Here is a 24,177-nt window from a genome sequence, read left to right on the forward strand (position 1 = left end):
TACTTATTAAAAGAAATATTGTTGAATTTGGTTCTCAGTTTGCGTAAATCTTACGGAATATTCAATGTATCATAAAAATCGTCAAGTCAACAGCTTTCTATATTTTTAAAGTAACTTGATTTTTTTCTCTTTAACCAATGTATTCATGCTTTAAAACGGCGTGACGATGTTCGCGTGTTCCCAACAAATAGAGACTTTACCACATTTCACCGAATTTTTACGATAACTTTACTGAAGTTATGACCGTGCTGCGGCCAACTTTAACCGAAATTGTTTTACCTTACTAATACCACGATTTTATAAACTGAATTTATCATTTCAGTACCATCAACAAGTGTCTTTATTTTTGTTGAATTGTTTTTTTGTTTGTGTCTATTTTTAGTAGTATTGTAGTTTGTAACGAAATAATAGTAAAGGTTTTATTTTTTTTGTTATTTTAAATCCTTTTATTTGCTATTTTGTAAATATTTGAGCGGTTTAATGTTTAGCTATGAAAATCGAATTCGTATGCATTCCTGGTATTGGTTTTGTTCAATAATCCTGATTTTTATTCACTGCTCCCTAAACATGGGTATCAAACAAAAAGGCTTGACTACCAGGAAGCACAAAATTCGAATCCATGTGTTAAGTCACGACGTCAAACGACTTCAAAAAGGAGGAAATTCTCAATTCATCGGTAGTTTTTATTTTTATTTTGAGACCTCTGCACTTCAGACCGGCTGGCAGACAAATCGAATCGATTTCGTTGATTCTTGTTTCATTTAACACTGCATTGCTGTCACTTAGATTTGTCAATTTCATTAATTTTGGCTCAGTAGTGTTTATTTGAAGTCGGTTGTATGTTTTTGTTGCAAAATATGATAACTTTCAAATTAAAATTTGATGGCTCTAGTTCAAACATATTGTGGCTCCAATTTATCTCAATTTAAAGTGTAGAAATACATCGTATATTCGTTTAAACACGTGTGAAAGCAGTATCTGTGTCAATGTCACGACTATTTTCGTCGGGAGCTTTGGAGGCAGACCGGCTCGACTCTCAAGTTGCATACCTATTGTGCAAAGCTGTACTGCATACCTAGGTATTGTGTGTTATAAGCGCCTATAATACAGTTATCTTCAAGTGGTGTACCACCAAGCCAAACCCATCCCCAGCGACATCTCGCAGGTTTGATACCTGCGTATGTCAAGTTCTTGTGTTCACTACGAATGCTTGTACTGAGTCTGGGTGTGTTGGTGTATATTTTGCAGATTTTTTTTATTTCACCCACTGTATCGCACTGCTGGGCAAAGGCTTCCCCCAAATCCTTCCACTATTCTCTGTTCTAAGCCACATGGAACCAGTCCGCGCGGAAAGCGTTAAGATCGGACAGATACAGATTAAAGAAATAAAATACATCGCGATTTAAAAAACTAGACAATAGCCTTAAAGTGCTCTTGACATTATATTTCAAGTGGTATTTCTACAATCGTTAACGTCAATGCAACGACGCTCGAATGCTTGAACATGACAGGTTTAAGTTACGTGACTTATCGAAACGAAATACAAAACACATAAAAGTTTCTATTGACGTTTGTTAAAAAGTCACTTGGCTAGAAAGGCAGATTATAGAGGCAACATTAACTATACGGTGGGCTGCCTGACACTTTCACACATTAAGAGATTCATTATTAGTGAACGTTTAAATGCATTTTATCTCCTCTCTTTTCAACAATTATCATCCAGTAAATTTACAAATACGTGAACCTTGGTCATACTAAGACGATAGGAAGAAAATGATATTGACTCTATTTCATAGTGAAACTTACGTCATTATATCAAAATTTATGGGTTCTAACAACAGAGTAAATGTGAGAGGATTAATTAGTAAAGTTATTAATATTGCTAAGATAGACAGACCCAGCAATATAACATCTTAGTAAATAAGTCTTTCTAAGCCATTAGTGTATCGCGTTATGACGCGGAAAAATGTTATGATATGAGTTTTCGTTGTTTTGCTATTTAGACCTAAACAAGGCAATTCATTATTTTTTTTTCTAATTCTTTGTATAATATTACAGCGATAAATAGATGTGTGATAACATCATGAGGTTTTTTTTCGTAATTAATGAATTTTTGATCAAGTAGGTATTATTATCTTCGTGTTTCCATTTTTTTTTAGAATGCTGAAGTCAAAATTGAGCTCTCTTGTCAGATTTTCTAAAGGAACAAAGATTTTTATACGATGGAACTTTTCATAAAGATAATTTTCATCATCATTTATATTTGTCCTACATTTTTTTTATTTAATTAACTTACTTCTCTACAATGGAATTCTGTAAATATAAATTACATGACAATAACAAAATACTCCTTTACTGAAACTCGAGGACTTTTCAAGGAAGTGTCGCACGGTTAATAATAAATTCTAATCGTATGTAATGCCATGAGAACGTCGCTGGATATATCACCTGCTTGCGAACGAAGTCTGCAGGCGAAATACGAACGTTCTGAGATACGATGCTCACTTGTCTGTTTTATACAGGTAGAGGACGTGTGCTGAAATTCTTAGTTATATGCAGGGTGTAGGTTTTTTAAGATATTTTATGATAAAAGTAATATACTTACACTATACACGTTGTTAAAGTCTTGTTTAAATGCAGATTTGGGGTCTTTCAAGAAATTTGCTAATTATTGATGAATGGCTGATATCTACTTATACTGAAATGTAAGTGAACAATAAGATGTTAAAATGACGGAGACAGTATGGCTGATGGGATGACTGATTAGAAGACTGTTAAGTGCAAGGAGGTTTGTCAAAATCGAAAGTTTTTATAACAAGTATGCCGTTTTCCTGACACTTTTAAATCGTCACAGTTCTAGGAACTTGTTAGAGTCCATGTGTGTTCAGGTTTTATGCAAGAATTCCAGGCCATCCCTATCATAATTAGGACAATTGAGGAAAAACTGTACTAAAACTGAAAAAATTGACAACGGCAAAACCATATTTTGGTTTTGTAGTAAAATACTAAAACTCTTAAATTATTTCTTTGTTCTTAACAATGTATACAGTTTTTCTAAACCCAATCGAACATGGTTCAAATAAGAGAGGAGGAACATCAAATAAGGTACCTAAAGGTAATAATTTTACGACCTCATTCAATACAAATATTAGAATTAAAACGAATAAGCGGACGCTCCGTGCCCATCGAATTGAATTTTGATTTCGTTTACACACACTTGCACATTGTATTACAATCGAATGCCTGTGTTTGTTCAAGCATATTCTCTTGATTCCATTTGTGTTCACGATTCGCTTATACGAGTCATTACAGGCTTATAACCACATCTCTGATCACACGGTTGGGATGTCGGGGCGTAAAGTACACATCAAATACGACGAGATTTTTTTCCTCGAATAAACGCTAGAGCTTCGCTGATATTAGCTTTTTCTGCTGATAAAGATTAAGTGTAGTGTGCGTGAGCAAAAAAAACTGTTTTTGTTTTTAAAAACGATTCCTTACTAAATTTAGCCTTTCACACACAACACTTACTTAAAGACACCTAGAAATTGCTTGTGAAATCACACCATGCTTACGAACCTTCCATATGTCGTACCTTTTGAGTTTTTTTGCCTTTACCACTCGGCTATCCATACAGCTATATGTAGTTGCATATACAAGCTTTTAGAAATTAACTGTTTTCGACGCAGCGTTGAAGAACGCTAATACATATATTTCTGAGATAAGCCTAGAGAAGGCCGTATCCGATTTATATCCAACATCTTATCCACGCGAGCGATGTCGCAGGCATAGCTAGTATGATATTTATTACACTCTAAGCTGCAAAAATATTCCTGACTTCAAGTATATGTGTAAATCGTTCTGCAGGCTTCTGGATTCTTCAAGTTTATATTCTGCGTAAAGGATGCTCTTATTAAATTCCTGATGCAAGTGATATTTAGGTGCCGTGAGATTATAGCAAATAGCTAACTTGGAGATATTTCATATCTCGCTTGAAGATTTTCAAATAAAGTGGAACCTAGACTACTTTATGCTACTTTATGGGAATATCTAGGTTGTTGAATGTGTGTAAAATGTTTGTGATAGTTATATATTTCATGTTAATCTCAATTTTGCCATGTGTCAATTTTTAGTTCAAAAACCAGTAATATACAATGTATTAAGGCTCTACTAACTGTCCGGTTGCCTTTCTGTCCGTCCGTCTGAAATCAGGATATGCTGTTGTCTTAACTGTGACAGTTAGAAATAATAAATGAATTAATAAAAAATGTGCAAGGGCTTCAACTTTAGGCAAATAAAAAAATCAAGGTAAAGTAACGGTCGGCACTGTCGTTTTATAGCTTTTTTCTCTTTTGTAAAATATTTTTTTTCTAGCTAATTTCCACAGAATTCTCACTTAACATAATATATTTTTCTGTTTTGTTTGATTGCTTATACGTATATACATCTACATTTCTTCTACTAGGGTTCTCTTGCCACCTTTTAACAATGAGCGTTCGGTTTCCTCACAACAATTCGGAGTCTTTCTCTTTCCTCCAAATTGCGCCCTTTATTTCGGAACAAAAAGCCATCACGTCGTGTGCAACAGGGACAGTTAATTTCTTGTACTGGGTGAAAGCTAGCGCTGTATATAGCATTTACTCAGTGTCTCTTATTTGTTGTTTTCTTTTCTGTTTTGTTAGACTTATATGTGCTTTTTTTGTAGGTAGTAGTTGTAAAATTTTTGGTCGTTTAATGTTATGTTACGATACAAGTAAGTGACCCTTAGGCTATAGTTTCTGTGAATGCAGCATGTAGCGGCATGAAATGTGATGCGTTAATGTAGCGAAGTTGACCGCGAGTAATATCTGCCTGTCCGCAGTGCAGTCGCCTTCCTCCTTCCGTAGAGCTCACTTGTGTTTATAGAGCTATATATTATATGTATTCGTGTTTGGGACAATATAGTATCAGTGAAAGTTAAATGACGTTTTCTTCCATATCTCTTAATGAGAATACCCCTCTGATCTGGACCTTACATACACTAAAGTACATACTTACATTTAAGACCTTTTCGCTAAAGTAGTGACCCTAATGCTAAAGTGGTGACCCCGGGACATTAAGAGGTAGTTTTTGAGTGGACAATAGTGAACGTGAAATACCCGACGAACAGTTCTGCAGTACCATGGCTTTTCAAGGTTCACCAGCATTGACAACGGCATCAGGAAAATGCGTTCTGACTATGGCGACGGAGACGGGAGGAGGAAGACTGGCTGTCACTGAGGTGCCAGAACTAGCTGCCATTACCGTAACCTCACGTATTCCGGAATTTTGGACAAATATGCCAAGGCTATGGTTCAATCAATTTGAATGTGTTATGGCTCAGCAAAAGCAAGGAGATGAAAGCAAATATAATCTTGTGGTTTCGAAATTGAATATGGATGTTCTGCAGCAGGTTAGCGATATACTCCGCGACCCTCCTGCTCAAGACAAATATTCGACCCTGAAGCAGCGATTGATAAGCGTCTATGAAGAATCGGCTGAACAACAATTTCGCAAATTAGTGAGTGAGATAGAACTGGGAAGCCAGAAGCCTTCTCAGCTGCTCAGAAAAATGGCAGACTTAGGCCGGAATTCAGAAATTTCGGGACAAGCGCTATGCAATTTATGGCTAGCGAAGCTTCCAGCGGCAGTTAGAGCAGGTTTAGCCGTTACGCAAGAGAAAGACCTGGAGAAATTGGCCACGATTGCAGATAAGATAGTCGAAAACCTCAATGCGAATACCATTGCAGCTGTATGTTCAGATTCTGTTCCGTCAGCACCGTCCTGCAGCAACCAAGTTTACGCGGTAGGCGACCTCCTGACGCAGATCAACAAATTGTCTTTAGAAGTGGCGTCACTGAAAAATGAGATCGAGGTCCAAGGCCACAGAAGAAACAGTTTTCGAGGACGAGGACGCGGCCGGTGGAATGCACGCTCAAGATCAAGATCCAGAGACGGACATAAGAAGATGAATGCAGAAGACCCAAATTGGTTATGCAAGTATCACTTTCGGTATCGTACACGGGCACGTAACTGTGAGAAACCATGCGCCTGGATTAAAAAGAAGGAAAACTAACTACGGTACATTCTGTGGCGGGAGAACATGTACCGGGTACCAACAACCGCCTAAGTGTTACAGACTCTCGGAACAATATTCAGTTTTTAGTGGACACAGGAGCAAATATTTCGGTGATACCAGCCAAATTCAAGGACAAGAGCAGTGGTGAGTGTGCTAAATATAAATTGTTTGCAGCCAACGGTAGTGAGATAAAAACGTACGGTATTAAGTCGCTTGTGCTTAATTTAAATTTAAGGCGTTCGTTTCGTTGGACTTTCGTTGTCGCGAATGTAGTACAGCCTATATTAGGAGCAGATTTTTTAAAACATTATAGATTGTTAGTAGATTTAAGTTCTAGAAAATTAATAGACCAAGTTACGAATCTGAACATCATTGCTTCCGTAATTCAGTGTGATCAAGAATCAATTAACACGATTAATAGTAACCATCCTTATTATGATCTTTTGATGGAATATTCTGAAATAACTAAGCCAGTCCTATTCAAAGAAATGCCGCCGCATTCAGTTTATCATTATATTGAAACTTCCGGTCCGCCGGTGCACGCGCGCGCTAGACCGCTACCGCCGGACAGGTATCAAAAGGTTAAGGCTGAATTCGCATTGATGCAGGAGCTAGGAATATGTAGGCCCTCTAAAGGAGCTTGGGCGAGTCCATTACATGTTGTTCCAAAGAAGGATGGACAATTACGTCCTTGTGGTGATTACAGGCAATTAAATGCTGTTACAAAGCCAGACAGATATCCAATTCCGAAGTTGCAAGATTTTACTTATGTTTGTGCCAGTAAAAAAATATTTTCTCGTTTAGATATCAACCGTGCTTACCACTGTGTTCAGGTCGCACCACAAGATGTTGAAAAAACAGCTATTATAACACCTTTTGGATTATTCGAATTTGTACGAATGCCTTTCGGATTACGTAATGCGGCTCAGACGTTCCAAAGATTTATGAATAATAATGTATTACAAAGCTTGGATCAGCACGTACAGGATAATAAGAATTGTATGGAACCTTTTTATTTTTGTTATTTAGATGACGTCATTATAGCTAGCGATAGTGAAGAAAGTCATAAGCGACATTTAAAGTTAATTTTTGAAAGATTTAATCAATTTGGTATCACTATTAATCTTAGTAAATGTGTATTTGGAGCAACTGAAATTGATTTTTTGGGATATAAAGTTTCTACAGAAGGTATCAAACCCCTAGAAGAGAAGGTAAAAACTATAATTGATTATCCAAAGCCAGAAACAGTAGAACAATTGAGACGTTTTCTAGGCATGATTAATTTTTACAGAGCCCATTTACCGCATGCTGTAGAATATCAAAAGGAATTAAATAAATATTTACATAATGCTAAACGTAAAGATAAGACTAAAATAATTTGGACCGAGTTAGCGGAAAATGCTTTTTCCAAGTGTAAAGAGAGTTTGCAAAATAGTGTTTTATTATCGCATCCAGCTATGGACGTTCCGCTAGCGCTTATGACGGACGCATCAAATTCTTGCGTAGGTGCAGTTTTGCAACAGCAAATAGAAGGTCAGTGGAGACCACTAGGTTATTATTCGAAACAATTGTCCGAATCGCAACAAAAATATTCTACATATGATCGTGAACTTTTAGCAATTTTTTTAGCGATGCAGTATTTCCGTAAAATGTTCGAAGGAAGGAAATTAATTATTTACACTGATCACAAACCTTTAACTTTTGCTTTTTCCCGCAAGATAAGTGAAAAAGAGACTCCTCGGCGAACTCGACAACTATCGTATATTAGCGAATTCACGACGGATATAAGATATATTACAGGAGATAAGAACGTCGTAGCGGATACTTTATCGCGCATAGAGACGATAGATTGTCCTACGAGTATAGATTATGAAGATCTTACAAAGGAACAAAAATTAGATCGCGAGTTATGCAAAAGGGTAGAGTCGACAAAAGATACTTTACAATTTAGGGAAATATTTCTACCGAACTGTAAAGTACCGATTATTTGTGATATGTCAACACAGGTAGCTCGACCGTATTTAACTGAAAAATATCGTAAGTTAGCGTTTGAAAGTATACATAATTTGAGTCACCCTGGCATGAGAGCAACGAAAAAATTGATCAAGGATAGATATTATTGGCCCGCAATGAACGCACAAATCGCGAAATGGACGAAAACGTGTATAAGTTGTCAAAAAGCTAAAGTACAGAGACACATGACCTCAGAATTAGGAGAATTTATGCCAAGTGCTCGTTTTGAACATATACATGTCGATTTAGTAGGTCCTCTGCCGACCACGTCAGAGGGGCATAGGTACCTACTGACTATCATTGATAGAGCCACAGGTTGGCCAGAGGCGTATCCCTTGAAAGAGATCACTGCGAAATTAGTTGCACAAGTAATTTTTGAAAATTGGATTGTTCGTTTTGGTTGTCCTATTAGACTTACTACAGACCAGGGAAGACAATTTGAAAGCGATTTATTTTTACAACTAACAAAGTTTTTGGGTATAGATAAAATACGAACCACTCCCTATCACCCCCAGAGTAATGGGATGATAGAGAGGTGGCATAGGTCGTTAAAAGTCGCTTTAAGAGCACGATTAGACAATAATACGAGTTGGTTACAAGAATTGCCTATAATATTATTGGGGTTACGCGCAGTTCCGCGAAATGATACGAACGTCAGCGCGGCAGAATTAACGTATGGTCTAAAATTAAGATTACCTGGCGATTTTTACGATTGTTCACATTCTAACTTAAATTATGATAATGAATATGTTAATCATCTTAGGAATTTATTTCAGAATCTTAGACCACGAAACGTTCAACAGAGAGATTCTCGCACCATATTTGTACATCCTGACTTAAGTAGTTGCGATCATGTATTTATTAGAAATGACATCATGAGAGGATCACTTCAACCTCCTTATTTAGGCCCGTACAAGGTCATAAAGAGGGGAAGTAAATCGTTCAAAGTAGACATTTTAGGAAAAAATATCTTAGTTTCAATTGATAGATTAAAACCAGCATATTTGTTGAATGATAAAATAGTTAAGTTGAATCAAAGATGTTCAGATGAGTACAGTCATGATATTAAAATTAGTTCTCAACCTCAAAGCAGTCAACATGAGTCACCCACAAACATCGAAAAGCCTGTCACTTATACCACACGTAGTGGTCGTGCATCAAAATTGCCAGTAAGATTTTTAATATAATTCGTATTAAGCATTATCTCCAGCTAAATTTTAATATAAATATAGAGAGCAAAAGATTTATTATACACTTTTATTGCAAAATATCAAACAGTGAAGAAACACAAATAAATTTAAATGGGTAAATCGTACAGTAAAGAACAAGATATTATTATTGCACAAAATGGAGCGAATAGAGCCAGTAACAGTGACACAGAATTACGAAATGATTTAAAGTTTTATGGAATTCTCATGTTAACTGTTTTGATACTATTAACGTTATTGTTTATCTATTTCTGTCTTAAGAAATGTAAGAATCAGTCTCGAGATTGGGTGCGAAGGCAAGTAATGTCAACACAGTTGTCAGCATCAACACCTTCAATTGTTCCTGGTAACTTGCAACAGGTACAACCCCAGCAACCACCGCAGGTTGTATTTGCTCAGGGAAATGTGTGAAAATGTGTCAGTGAATTAGTTTTGTGCTTATATTTCGCGTATGTATGTATTGTTGTCGTAGTGTATTGTTGGCGTTGTCGTAACGGAAGCTGCCGGCCTATAAGGTGTTTATTAATTATTACAGAGTGGAAGTTACGGCAACTACCCTTAAATAATATATTTTTTTTTGTATTTCCTCTTCTAGGAATACTTTAAAGACGGACTCTTGAAAAATAGATGTCCGCACCCTGTATTTTAAGTAGTATAGAAAATATAATTACCTTGCATTTGCCTAGAAGTTGATTATTATTGTAAAAGTAAATTCTACCCAATTATTTGACATACCAAAATTGTAACTTAAAATCATAACAGATTAAATTTCAATGTAAGTAAGCAGTTCTCAGAAAATTATACTTTGTAACTTTAGTACTTTGTTTACAGTCACTTAGTTCCAGTTACTGTTTTGTTGAATTGCAAATTGTCAGTATAAATGTTTTTATTTCAACATTGTTGTTCACAGAAGGTTTTAATTTCTGCTTATGTTGTATAACGGATGTATGTTGCAATGGATAAGAAACACAAAGGTACAATGTTATTATAATGTATTAAAGATTAAGTTTTTCCTTATATTCTGGAAATGTACTAAATTTTTTTTAAAAAAGAGGGGGACCACTGTAGCGGCATGAAATGTGATGCGTTAATGTAGCGAAGTTGACCGCGAGTAATATCTGCCTGTCCGCAGTGCAGTCGCCTTCCTCCTTCCGTAGAGCTCACTTGTGTTTATAGAGCTATATATTATATGTATTCGTGTTTGGGACAATATAGTATCAGTGAAAGTTAAATGACGTTTTCTTCCATATCTCTTAATGAGAATACCCCTCTGATCTGGACCTTACATACACTAAAGTACATACTTACATTTAAGACCTTTTCGCTAAAGTAGTGACCCTAATGCTAAACAGCAAAAGAATTTGAGGAAAGTAAGCGCATAGCAGAGGCCAAAAAATATCTGCGCTTGGCGTAATTTGATCATGAAAAATAATAGTACCAGCAAGTATCTTTCTATTATGCAACGCATTCAGTAGGCAACCCCAACATATATTATAGAGGAGATTGATAATTGAGTACAGTCCAGGTTGGCGATTGCGATTTAATAATACTTAACGAAAAACGATAAAACCAGCCTGATAGGCACCATAATAACACAAAGGGAACAACTATTAACTACGTTACAGATGAAATGGCGTGACTTAATTCTCGGAGAAGATGAAACGAACCCAACGGACGGCTGGTAAATTAAATTAGCAAGGATATTGGAACACACGCAATGGGAAACTAGTTACGTAATATAATAACTTTCATATCCTTATTGTGGTCATACATATTCAGTGTGAGAAAAGGATAAAAGTACAGTTCTGTGATGAAGAAAAACGACGACGTACGTATTAACTTGACTATGACTTTAAAATAGTGAGAGCTAGAAGACAATATGTTCTCCAAAAAACAGTTCTATCAAAATCAAGAAACATGTTTTTCTATAAAAACAACTGTTCATGCCAGAAACAATAAAATAAAAAATTAACTTTCAATAACAACTGACAGAGAAATAAAGTCAATATTTCCTTATAAAGCACGGCATATAAGGCGAAACTTTTAAAATAGCTTCGCCTTTGCAGAATATCTTCGGTTTCAAATACAGATTATTAAAAGTTTTCCGGATAAAATGGCTGCATAGATATCTGAAACGTCTGGCATTAAAATAAAATGCGATGTATATCTCGACGTTTATTTTATTTGTGACCTCGATAAGCGAGCTACGTCGGAAAACTGGCCTCTCAAAGTAGACTCTTGAGCAATACGGGCTGATGTCAACGAATGCGTTTTGTACAAAATATGAATCATGAAAATATGTCAGACATCATGTTGATACATTTTAGGCAGCTAGCATGCTGATGTTATTTATCATTCAGTTTATTATTTGCTTTTTGAAGCTGACTTCTTGAGGAAGATTCCATTTTTCTTTAAAAAAGAAGATATTTTTCGCCACTATTTAATTGTTACTCGTGATGCTGTAACTCAATCAATCGCTCGATCACCCAAATGAATTCTTTAGTTTTCACAAAGTTTGTTTTAATAATGACTTATTGGATATAGGCACAGAATTCACATGAAGCGTAAGCGAAGTCATCATCTGGCCATAATACAATGTCATGGGAACTATCGAAATCAGACCTACCGTAGCATAGGTGTGTTTACCTTGAACGTGAGAAGGACACAAATTAACGAGCATTGATGACCACGTTTGCCCACTACGGGTCAGTAATTTCACAGAGCCTCGTGTGATTTTCATTTTCGAATTCTCGATCGTCAACGACGACGTTTGGCAACAATTGAGGGCGATTCGAAGCGAATAAACCACCAACGATCGTTGCCCTGGGTTTGCATATAATATTCAGATCTGCCTTGATATAAGTAAACAGTTCTTATTTTCGTTTTAAATATAATAATTAGCCTTCATTGAAACATGAACCTTAACTATATTCATACAGAATCTACTTTTTAAGAACAGTTTTTCAAAGCGATCTAGTAGCACAAAGATTGATCCTCCTTTTATGAAAAATCTTATTCAAACAAATGACTACTATATTCTGCTAATCCTGTCATCGAAGTAAGGCTCGATCATATTTTATGTAATACTCTTTCCCCGAACAACTTTACCCCGTATTTTTCCTCAAACGATACGGTACGGTTCCAGTCGGTTGTAAACATTTTCCTTACTTGATTAAATTCTAAGAAAGAACACAGTATTAGTATAACAAGTGTAAACAAAGGAAGGAGAAATTAAAATGTTGAGCAAGATTTTTGGCTCAATTAACGACCTCCATCTAAATGTTGGATCTTTTAAAGAAATTTGAAGTTTTATAAGATAATAGAACTTTTGATTTTCTTTTCACAATATTTAATGAGGCGTGTTTCTTGGTAGAGCTTTCTTTGAATTCATTTTCACGCATTTTTAATTTTATGATGTAATAAATTGCTCATTAAAATTGTGCTACCTTTTCTATTTCGTAAAGGTTTTTCCGTTTGGTTTAATTATTCAATATAATACCAAATAAAATATAGTCCAGATGTTACAAGTGAAGAAATTAATTTCGCTTTTCTAAAATGTATTACGCTTACTACCGAATATTTCAAGCGAATAGGTACTTGATTTATCCTAAAACTCGTCACCAATTTCCAATAAAAACCACAGAAATCTATTTTACTGTCACGTAACTATCCTCTAACATAAGTTAAATGTGAACCGGCACTAGTCAGTAATTTTATGAGATTAGTATGTAAATTGTGAGTTAATTTAGACCGAATCCAAAGCCGCGAGTGTGCGCACTGCTTTATCGCTGTATATTCATGCCGTATTTGTTTTCGGTATCTATTTTAGTAGTTACAAACACGAGAGTTGATTTAATGCAATGTCAATAAGCGATGATTACTTGTCCAAATTATGTTAGATTTTTACGTAAGGGCTTCATTTGGGTTGAGTTGATCAAAATAGTTTGGAAATATTCGTCTCTGTAACACTTAAATTCTAAATGGAGAAGAAAAACGAGTGGTTAAATATTAAAATCAGTTGAATAATACAATAAACTGAGAAAAAGTTTCAAAATAATCAAAAATTTGGTCGTAACAAATTCAGTTTCCTTATTCACACACTAAGCAACTATGTGGCGTAGGAAAAACTCAACAAACATACTTCTACTACGAAATTCCTCCAAAAAAAAACCTTTTCTCATGAATCCCGCTTACTGCTTTGACTATTTTCCCGATAAAGTATTTTCGTCAGCAAAGGGTCGTGTAGAGAAATAATATCTTATCCTATTATTTTTCGGAACAAAACTGCTTATTTCACTAACACAGTCCCTTGAACTTTGTCGCTTATTTGTTCTATGTATTTGACATTTTCGTGTTATGTTCTTGTTGCTAAAAGATCAGAGGGCTTAAATAACTCTTAAAGTAATTTTGCAGTTGTAGGAAAGGGACGTCGCGCTACGCTGTGTAATGCGCTGTCTCAGTTCTACACTGCTACAATTTTACTAAAAGAGGTTTGGAACCGGTTTGAGTTATGGTGTTGTTTAAAGGATCTGTGGAAATTTTTGTAGCCAATGTCTCTTTGATTTGAGAGAATATTGTTCTGGAGAAATATGCGTAATCTATTGACATTGAGATGTTGTTTCTGCAAAGGATTTATTTGGGTACACATACTTTATATTTTATGATACGTGCTATAATTAAAGAAAGGGCTTTGTCATAATCAAGGAAACGTTTTCATCTTCAAGGATGTCGTGTTTTTCTGTTTCTGGTCCAAGCTTACGGCAACACAACCAGCGATTTTTTCATTAAATAACAGGACTAGCTTTGACCGGGCTATCAATGATTGTGTTCCTATATATTTGTAAAACGGTAGTCGCTAGAAGACTATTATCATCGATTAGAGATTTGAATCGCCTGAAAGAAGATCGCAAAAAATCTGCAAGAGAGGTGTGACCATAGGTCACACCTAACCACCCTTCCATAAAACGGGAACGATGATATAATAAGCAAGCAATCACAGAGACGTCTTTTAGAATCTATTCGAGTCTGCAGACACAATGCAGTTTTAATAACAATTCAAGTTAAATGCCAATCATAACAAGGTCATTACTATACAAAGTAAATTGTTTGTTGCGCAAGCAATGTTCACAGTATTACCAACAGCAATATTGTATCGCAATTATCTCACGATAGGACCGCAGCTACAGCGAACCACTAAAAAAAATCAATTATATCCTCGACATAAAATAGTTTATTGCTCGACCGAATGCTGCAAGTTTATACGCCATGTTTAATGTTTATAGACACACGGACGTTTTCGTCGAGCGTGAAAAAGGTCGTCATTTTTCATTAAAATAAATGGCTTCCCCTTATCTGAACATTTCCCTGAAAAATCTTCTTCACGCAGAGTAGGCTACGTTTTCAATAAAGTAGGTAATTACTTAGGTACACAATGTCACTTTCACAAAAGCCGGCGGGCTTTATTTAGAGGCGTGGTTAATTTTGGAACTGTTCTGCTTTGCTTTGACTTCACAGTAGGTTAGCACCGTTTGTAGAGGAAAAAGTAGCGGCCTTAATAAAGCTGAATAGATTAATTCTCGAAATTGTTTTCGGGCTTTTCGTCGTATGGTGGTGATACACTAGAGCATTTCCTTGTACATTCGTGCATAAGCTCGGCAGTCTGTTTGGCGAAATGCTCAAATGAGTATTTATCAGAAAAGTTTCGTGGTTTCGGAGAAATATCGAACATCGCGCCTAGAGAATTGTCGCCGCAAAAGCTTAACGAATTGTTTGGCTCGTGATACGCCTGAAAATTTCTGCGAACGGCTCGTTGTGTAGACACCATTTAACCAAGTGTATCAGCACCATTACGCGTCGGACTATGAATGCTTTAGATGCATGTTACTGTGTACATGTTACGTGGTTCCACTATTTAATCCAAATGTTTTGAGAGTTCACTGTATAATAATTTAGAATAAAAACAGATTCAAAGGCAGACTTATCTCTACGAATAGATGTAAACAGTAATAAATCTCGAACACATTTAACTTGTCAGTAATTTATCTTAAATATCATCTAATAGCAATTAAACTTGATATTGGAGTTAACAAAGTAAATATTGAACGTAGTTACAAAAACTGCTAGAATGACGTCTGATCTAGGTCAAAACCATTAATTTCCGTTAAGGATAGTATCTGTCTCAGTCAACCAACACAATCTTAAGGACGTTAACTTGGACATTTAAGAGAGAAAAAGATCCGACTCGCTCTCCAAACGAAATACAAAAGTTTTTGTTGATATTTACCTTAGTTAGGGCGTCCGCGTCGTGTTTGCGGGTAAGGTATGTATTTATCTTATTTTATTTGTTAAAGAAACTTGTGTTCAGTAGTCAGTATTTACAGACATGTTTGTAAAAACTACGCAGACGAGGTATCATAAAATGTTGATGTGGATACCTTTTTTTGTAAGCATTGACCTCGTCGGAAAATAAGATGGGGTCGTAACACAGATGACAACTATTGAGATTAATAGCTACCTTCTGGAAAAAGTATTTTATTATACAAGTATCTGGCAAAGGAGGTCTGAATACGTAACTTGCGGATGGGTTTGTAGTTCAGGTTAGCTTTGTTATATGAATTAATTAATTTCTAAATGGTGTTCTAGCTTCAAATTTGTGGGTTCGTAGAACATTGTAATATGGGTAAGCCACTAGTGTCACTAGGCAACAGCTGTGTAATCGCTGATAAAGGTCAAACAGAAGATAGTTTATGGATTTTTGCTTTTGCTACGTAATATTGTTTTTACTAAACTTGCCAGATCAAGTAGCCTAACATATATGTTTATTAATTCAAGTAAAACTGGTTCTACATCCCAAACAGTAAAATTATTTTCAATTGTCAGAGTCACCTATGGAGTTTCTTGCCGGGTTTGTCCATACGACTAACATTTTTAAACGAATGCACGAGACCTCGTAGAACGGTGACTCGTTTCATAACTGAAGCAGTCTCACGTTAGGAGATATTGCCCCAGGAAGCAACTAGTCTCCAGCCAAACTTGATAAAATTGGGCAGTATTTAGTATTTATTTTTAGTTTAGGTATAGTATTCCACTATACTTAAACCAAAAAAATGTATTACGACCTCCTACTCTTTGAAATCGGTTGGAAATATGAAACAGAATAATACATACGGCTCTATCACCAAGATTCTTGACTCGGCAATGTAAATACGCCGGCTGGCCCACAGCAGCGGTATAGTCTCTCTTCGTAGCGTTATCGAAGTAGGGCTGGATCACGCTCTCGGTGCTCGCTGTGATGTTCAGCCCATAGTCCACGGTGGTTGTGGTGATCTCCTCGCTACTGTCACCACCCCCACCCGCTGTGATACCTGGAAAGGTTAATGGAAGTGAGACTTTGTAGATATAATGATAAGGTGTTGTTTTGTTTGTAGAATTGATTTAAAGTGTTTTTTTTGTTTATCAATCGTTAAATGTGTTGATTTAAATTAATGTAATGTGTTTATGCAAAGAATTATTCAACATTCACTAAGTGACAAAATAAATACCTATTAAGTACCTACTTATTGTCATGGGAAGCATGAAATTACATTGCAATACGTTTAATTTCTTAAATTTAAACAAGTACCTACATTTTTTTGTTCAATGGCTTAAATTAAATTATGAAAAACTATTTTTAGTCTTTCGCTTTATAATAATATTACTTAAATAAATAACGAGAACAGACAGTGATCTAAAGTTCAATCCATAAATTATTTAAAAAAAAACTGTACCTCAGAGAAATTTTCTCTCCCAAATTCAGCTAATATGTAGTCTAGTTACTTTCCCTTAAATAAAATAGATGAAGTCTAGTATATCTTACTCCAAGTGTACTACAACTCACACACATAAATTATTAAAGCGTCCTTTAAGGGAACATCCAGACATCTGGTATTTTGTGTGGCAACGAAGATAGTTAATTTCGCTTTATCGCCCCTAAGATCCATGGGGTGCAATTTAACCCGCAGTTCATTAACATAAAACGACGGTTTTGTGTTGAAAGACATCGCTAACTGACGCTCACAAAGTTTCTCTAAACGTTGGACTAAAAATTATTGTTACTGTAACTGAATAATTGATTGTTGGACATAAAATTTGGAAATTTTATAAGTTGGTACTGAACGGAGCGAATAATGGGCCAAACTGGTTCGTAAACTCATTGGTAATATAGGCTGAAGAAAAACAAATCGGGTATTTAAAAATAAGTTTGACCAACAAATTAGTTCACCTCACAAATTTATGACCGTTACAAATGTTGCTTATCCTTGATTTTAATTTTTAGTATTTGTTGTTATAGCGGCAACAAATACACCATCTATGTCTAATTTCATTTCTCTAGCTCTATTTCGTTAATGATAAAATTGTAGAGAGTAATATTATGCCATTGAAAATTTAGAGTAAAAGTTCATTCCAAAGAATTTTTTTTTTGTATATTGGATGCGTCTGGGATGCTTTCAAAAGCTTAGGACTGTTTCAAACTTTTAAATTTACCTACCTTTTACTTATTTTCATTTAGTTGATAGGTAAATAAGATTTTCTTAATGTTTTACCATAAAACCAATTTTTTAAATCGATCTTCGAGGAAAAGCAGTTGAATCTCGACTTGCACCCTAGATTGTAATCAAACAAGTTCTTTGAGACCAGTTACTCGCTATTAAGTGACTACAACTAAAATAAACTGCTATAACTGGCTTTCCTTTTAATTAAAGTAAATCCTAGTCTGTTCTCCTTATAGCTTTTGTACAAACAACCAAAGAAATTGATAAACGCAATCAGATTCCCAGAATACCTAAACGTGGGACAAGTTATGTTCTAATTGTCATAAACAACATTAACTATGTATATTATCTATATTATTGTCTCCATTTCATTAAATGTTTTAATTACGCCAGCACTTACTATTTAGAAGGTCGTAGCAGACTTTTCTACAACTAAATCGGTCATTATTGTTTTGTACATTTAATTGAGTTCACCAAATTTTAATTCTGACTGTACTTTAAACAAGAGCTAATTAAATATTTGACAGACGAGAAATTTTCAGGTCGGTTTCTAGCTTTGGGATAAGTATTCGTTTATTCTAAAAGAATCAAAATTCGATTGTATTGTGTCGCATTATAGCGGAGCCTATTGTGATATTCCACTACAGTAAGGACTGAGGCCGTTAGGGCTGATGGCTGCCAGGGTAGCGGGTTTGTCCGAAAGGGTTACCGTTTCCCCGATGTACAAAGACCAAAAAAATGAACATGGGTAGGTTTTAGTCAGTAGAAGTCTGACACTCCCTTCCACTCAACCCAAAGCGGAAGGAGAGATGCTTTCCCATCCAGAAAAAGGTCGTATTTCAACTCCAGATCAGCCCCATTTCATTATAACACTGCATTGTCATACTTTATTATGCACCCAAAACTTCAGCTCGAAAGGGGACCTTCCTGGTTTCTGACAAAATTTATCTTGCAATATTTGACACACAAAGGAAAAAGTGAAACTTAAAGTTAGTAAAAACACAAGACATGAGTAGTCTAGATTATAGTTTACCCAAGCTTGTAAGTCAGAGGGTAGCGCCAGTCTTTGTGTGCCTGACTTGGGACAAGATTATCCTGTCTTAACAGAAGCCTTTAAGGTAGACATTGCCCTTAGCTCAAGCGGTTTATTCGCTGTATTTAACCTAAAATTTGACACATTTGTTCTTCATATTGCCCCTTTACTTGATCTACTGACTCTAAGTAAAATTTTTGATCATTGCAAGGACGTAAATACTGGGAAAATTTTCTCGTTTGTTTATCATAATGGGTTTAGATTAGAAATTCCGCATTCTTGTCTTAACAACATCCCCACATAACGTTCACTCCAACGAATATGAAATTTTTTATGTTGTCATGGCAACGCCACGCATCTGAAATACAATAACGCAAGAAAACATCCTGTTTACACCGCACATAACCATACCTAATACTTTGAAGGATTCTAAGAGTTTTCATATATTGCACACAAAGAGAACATAAAATGGGAGACATCCCGAAACCTGTACGAAGCTATAGTAAATATTTCAATAGAATTATTATGACATGGGTTGTCACTGTTGCCTTTGAATCATTTCTTACTTTCTGTGACCAAAAAGGCCCTGATTGAAATTGACAAAGGTTTCCGTTTGAGGGCTTTTGAGAAAACCAATCTTACTAAAATGAAAATGCTTGAATGTTTTTTCCGTTCGTCTGTACGTTCTATGACCAGGATGCATCTCAAGAAGCACGATAGCTAGAAAGTGTTCATTACTACTGACGATGTATTACGATGTAGCACGTCGGTACCATTGGCGGTTTTATTATGAATAATTATCGAGGTTGAACAAGGATTGAACAATTTCTTCCATTTTTTTTGTGTTAAGCTAATATCTTTGCAAGTCATTGGCCTGTTTTCACAACTTATCTTAAAAATGATATCGTTTTACCTACCTAGAAAATGATTTGTGAAGACCATACAGTTCTGTGTAATTAGAAAAAAAAACAGTTGATTCCAGAAAACAAGAATCTGTAAACACCAGTGCGAGTGGGACTTGAAGGACACTGAGAAAAATCAAACCTTAACTACCGTTCTTTAGTCTCGATCTTTATTTTTAGTATTCGTGATTATGGTGGCAGAAATAGTTGATCTAAAAGAATTTTAACAATCTAGCTATAACAGTTCTTGATATTAAACCCTGTCAACAGACAGACGACGGAACCTTCATTCTAGGGATCCGTTTATACCCTTTGGGTCCAGACCTCTGAAAAACGATTCGGAACCAAATATCTTTTCAGAATCAATGGTCCCATTACTCTTTTTAGAAGTAAATTACCAGAACTTGATCGTTTACTTAACAGGTACAAAGAGCTTCTATATCGCCTGCGGTTAATTCATGAAGCCCGTCACGTAGTTAGCTGTCAGCAGATGGACAGACGCCCGATAACTTTGACCTTTAACCCTGGCCTGACGAGTTAACTTTTTTTCTGTCTATTCGATAAATAGTCGTCTTTGCTGGATGAGATAATACAGTTTCGTAGTGGACTTCGACGCAGGTTTTGCGAAATAGCTTAATTAGAACATTTGTTTTGAATTGATCGGGATAAGGTATTTTATGCACTTAAGAATTATGATAGAATAATAGGTCCCACTGCTGGACACAGGCCTCTTCCCGTTTCGGGAACGGTTGATTGATCACTTAACGTCGCTTGGCGATTTCAGATTCCAATGCATGCATATAATTCCATCTATGAAACCGCAAGGCCACCAATTCGTTAGAATACAAAGCGTGTTTTCACCTATATATACCCATACTAACTACATTATTTATAAGACCCCGTATGCTCATATATTATCTGAAGAAACTTAAAACGTCAACTCATCGCTTAGAACCTGAATACAACACCATGATTAACGGCCTTCATGTTTACTAAACACTGCATGACGGGCAGGTGTTGGTCTATGCAAGTAGTTTGTACAATGAGTCAAGGAAATTGCAAGATCGAATTTCGTTAATGACTTTATGGAATCCTTATTTCTATACCCCGGAAGAAGGAAATGCTTAATAGGAACCAGTCAAGTGCGACTCCTGACATTAAGGGTTCCGAACATACAGGATAAATAAAAAATTACAATTCCATCAAATTCATAACTTACATAACAAACACAAACTTGATTCACATTTTTTTGTTTTGTATTAATTAATTATGTTCCTTTATAGAAAATTATAAAATATTTTATCTTTTCTACTATCTCAGTTCGTGAGATACAACCTGGTGACAACCAGACAGAGGGACAGGTTAATAATAAGGTTATGTTTCTTCCCTTTGCGTATGTAACCCTAAAAACAACGAAACACATCTCCAATACTTATTCGAAACTATTGTTGTCTGTGCAGAATTGTAAAGTGCAGTATTGTCAGCTATTGTAAACAGGGTTTCTGAAATATCGTAGAATGCGACAGTATTCAAACATTACCCAAGAGACAGTACATTTCCTTATACGACGAAACTTGACGCTTTCTATATTCGTTTCTTTGATGTCAAGTGTAAAGATGAATCATTTATGTATTTACTACGTAGTCTGTAATCTCGGCACGTAATATTAAAAGGATAAGCCCAGAACACGGTACTCGCAACCTCTGTAAACTTGGCTCTACAAAGAATACCTATACCAATAGATTTAATCTTGTTGTGTGCCAGAGTTGCCTGTCTTGGCTTGACTAATCAGGAATCGTTATTAAAAAGAGTAGGGAGCTCAAAAAGTATCTAATGCTTCCTTGATTCGGAATTCTACAAATGAAATTAAGTATAATATGTTTTTATTATAAAAACAAATGAAAAATTTCTATAGCATAGCAATATTCATTGACGATGCCAGAATTCCAATTTATTCTTCACTCAAAAACTTTACCTATCAATCACGCTTTATTAAATCTGCAATTTATTGACACAATATTGGCGGACGAACAGATTCAAATATATGATGTGCTAATAAAAAACTGTTATTAGATTCGATAAATTGGGAATTGGACATTTTATTGAGTACTCCGCTGTTCATACAAACGGGTGAATTGAAATGAAAAATGTTCATTCATTTTCGTGCCCTTCAGACAAAGTTATTGAAGGACTATCGAGACGTTTCAGGAATATGTAGCTTATTTACTATAAAAAGGACTTAAAAACGAATTACGTGGAAATGAGTTTAACTGTCGTTCATGAAATAAAAAGCTAAAATTATTAATATAACTTTTGTGATAGGGTTCTGACGGATTTTTCGTGATCGCCCCTGACAAGGTTCAGACCAAAATAACCTAAGACAACGACTTTTTATGTTATACTAGCTATTGCTCGCGGCTCAGCTCGCCTGGATTTCGGTCAAAGCTGCTAAAACATTGTTCTCAACAGAGTCGGAGAAAAGTAGCCTATTTGTTATTCCAAAGTGTCCGTTACCTTCATCCAAAATTTATTTGAAATCGGTCCAAACATTTGGGCATGAAAGGGTAAGAAACATACACGCACACATACAACTCACTCACACAATTTCGATGTACATAATTAGTGTGATATTATTTAACGTACAAAGACTAAACAAATAAAGACAAAAGATTTAGAGATTGTATTATCGATTGTCATAACATAGCGAGGAGTTTTCTTACTTACCATGGAGATCTGATATTACATTTCGCTTCTAAAATCCAAAACTTGTAGAGAACAACACAAGGCTGCTCAATAAAGCTATCAATATTACATAACTTAATTCCCTCACCCGAAACTAGACGCAAATTCCAGAACATTTTCATTATCGGAGTACTAAGTCAAGTCAGTGGCAGTCAGAAGGAGAGAACCAGCCTAATGGATGGGTAAAGCCCGTTAAAACCCTGTTAACGACGATACGTGAACACTTCAGCTTAAGCAAGGACTTTGAAAGCTCCATCTAATTCGCTTAAGCGCTCTCTTGCTCAGGGATAGCCCAATTACGAAGTGCGACGAATGTGGGAACATTAAGTAAATATACAAACAATGCCTTCCGGTGTTTTGGATGGGTAACGCAAATCCTATACAAACAAGGTCCGGAGAAAGAGAAAATAACAATAATAATATTTTGATCGTTTTTGATGAACGAAAATTTTGCTTCGAATTTTGGTTATAAATTACCTGCCAAATACGCTTTTGGGATAATACGATGCTTGTGGTTTCGATTTGGACGGCGAATATAAACTTGCTTTCAATGACACTCAAGCGTGTTCTAATTCACAATGGGGAATATGCACGTGACTTAAATATGGACAAAATATTTTTTTTTTGTAATATTTATTGCTACTGAAAACACACTATACAATTATTTTTAGAATTTATTTTAATTTAATAATGAAATTTAATCATCAAAAAGTGGCTGTTTTGAAATTACCGCGCAAATTTTCGAAACGCAACACTATTGGTGGAACAAAACGTGACGTCAGTTTTACACGAGACGTCTGCTGTCAACAAGCTATTTGTATGGTTTCTTTTTGGAGGAATAATTTTTATTGTATTGTATCCATGGTAATTAAGTCGATATTCACTCACTTTATTTATTTTTTGGTAATTTTGTAAACCAATCACTTTGCTGTTGACATCGAACTCGTGTAATGGTGACGTCACGAGCAAGCGCGCCAAAATGGCCGCGTTTAAATTGATCGCGATTTTAATATTTAATTTTTTGCATAATAGTTTATATTTTGGACGTGATATTTGTATGTTTGGTAATGTAATAACTAGTAGAAACATATAAAAAATAAAAAAAAAAATCATGCATATTCCCCATTCCAAACGTTTTTGATATGATAATGAATCCATCTAATCATTACGAACATGACACTAATTTAAAGCCTATTCAAATCAACCATCTGTGTGAAACGTTTGATAAAGGACGAGGGTTTAGTTTTACAACATAATAAAACAACAACCTTCATTAAATTTCAACGTAACCATTATCCCTCTATTGCGTGTAACCAACAATGTTATCGTAATACAAATATTTGAATTAAACATTATCCACATTACCGAAGCATTCTTGCCTCAGGAGTATCAACAAAACAATACGGTTGGACGAACGTTTAAACAATATCGACTTACGATCTAGGGTGGAATAACATCCAATGTTCATTGTGAAAGTACTTTCGTGTTCAATGGAAAGTCTGGCCCTGTACCATGAACTCTTAAATTAAAAACTCTGTCGATGTTAAAGCGAGATACATTTAACCGAGCGTATTATCCCATCCCTCTTCCACTATAGTCATAGTCCTGCTTTAAGATATCATAGTACGGGGAGTATTGCTATCTGATCGCT

At 35.5% G+C, this 24,177-nt stretch overlaps 1 protein-coding gene across 1 annotated transcript in view; it reads right to left on the reverse strand.

The window, feature by feature from the left end:
* The window catches only part of LOC113503300 (limbic system-associated membrane protein-like), a 92,625-nt gene that overhangs the window by 12,328 nt on the left and 56,120 nt on the right, over positions 1 to 24,177 (reverse strand). The window contains exon 3 of the mRNA XM_026885154.1: positions 16,486 to 16,682. Within this exon, the coding sequence (XP_026740955.1) occupies positions 16,486 to 16,682 (197 nt within the window). The remainder of the gene's footprint in view (positions 1 to 16,485; positions 16,683 to 24,177) is intronic.

This window comes from Trichoplusia ni, chromosome 19, assembly GCF_003590095.1.
Source record: "Trichoplusia ni isolate ovarian cell line Hi5 chromosome 19, tn1, whole genome shotgun sequence".
Classification (NCBI taxonomy): Eukaryota; Metazoa; Arthropoda; class Insecta; order Lepidoptera; family Noctuidae; genus Trichoplusia; species Trichoplusia ni.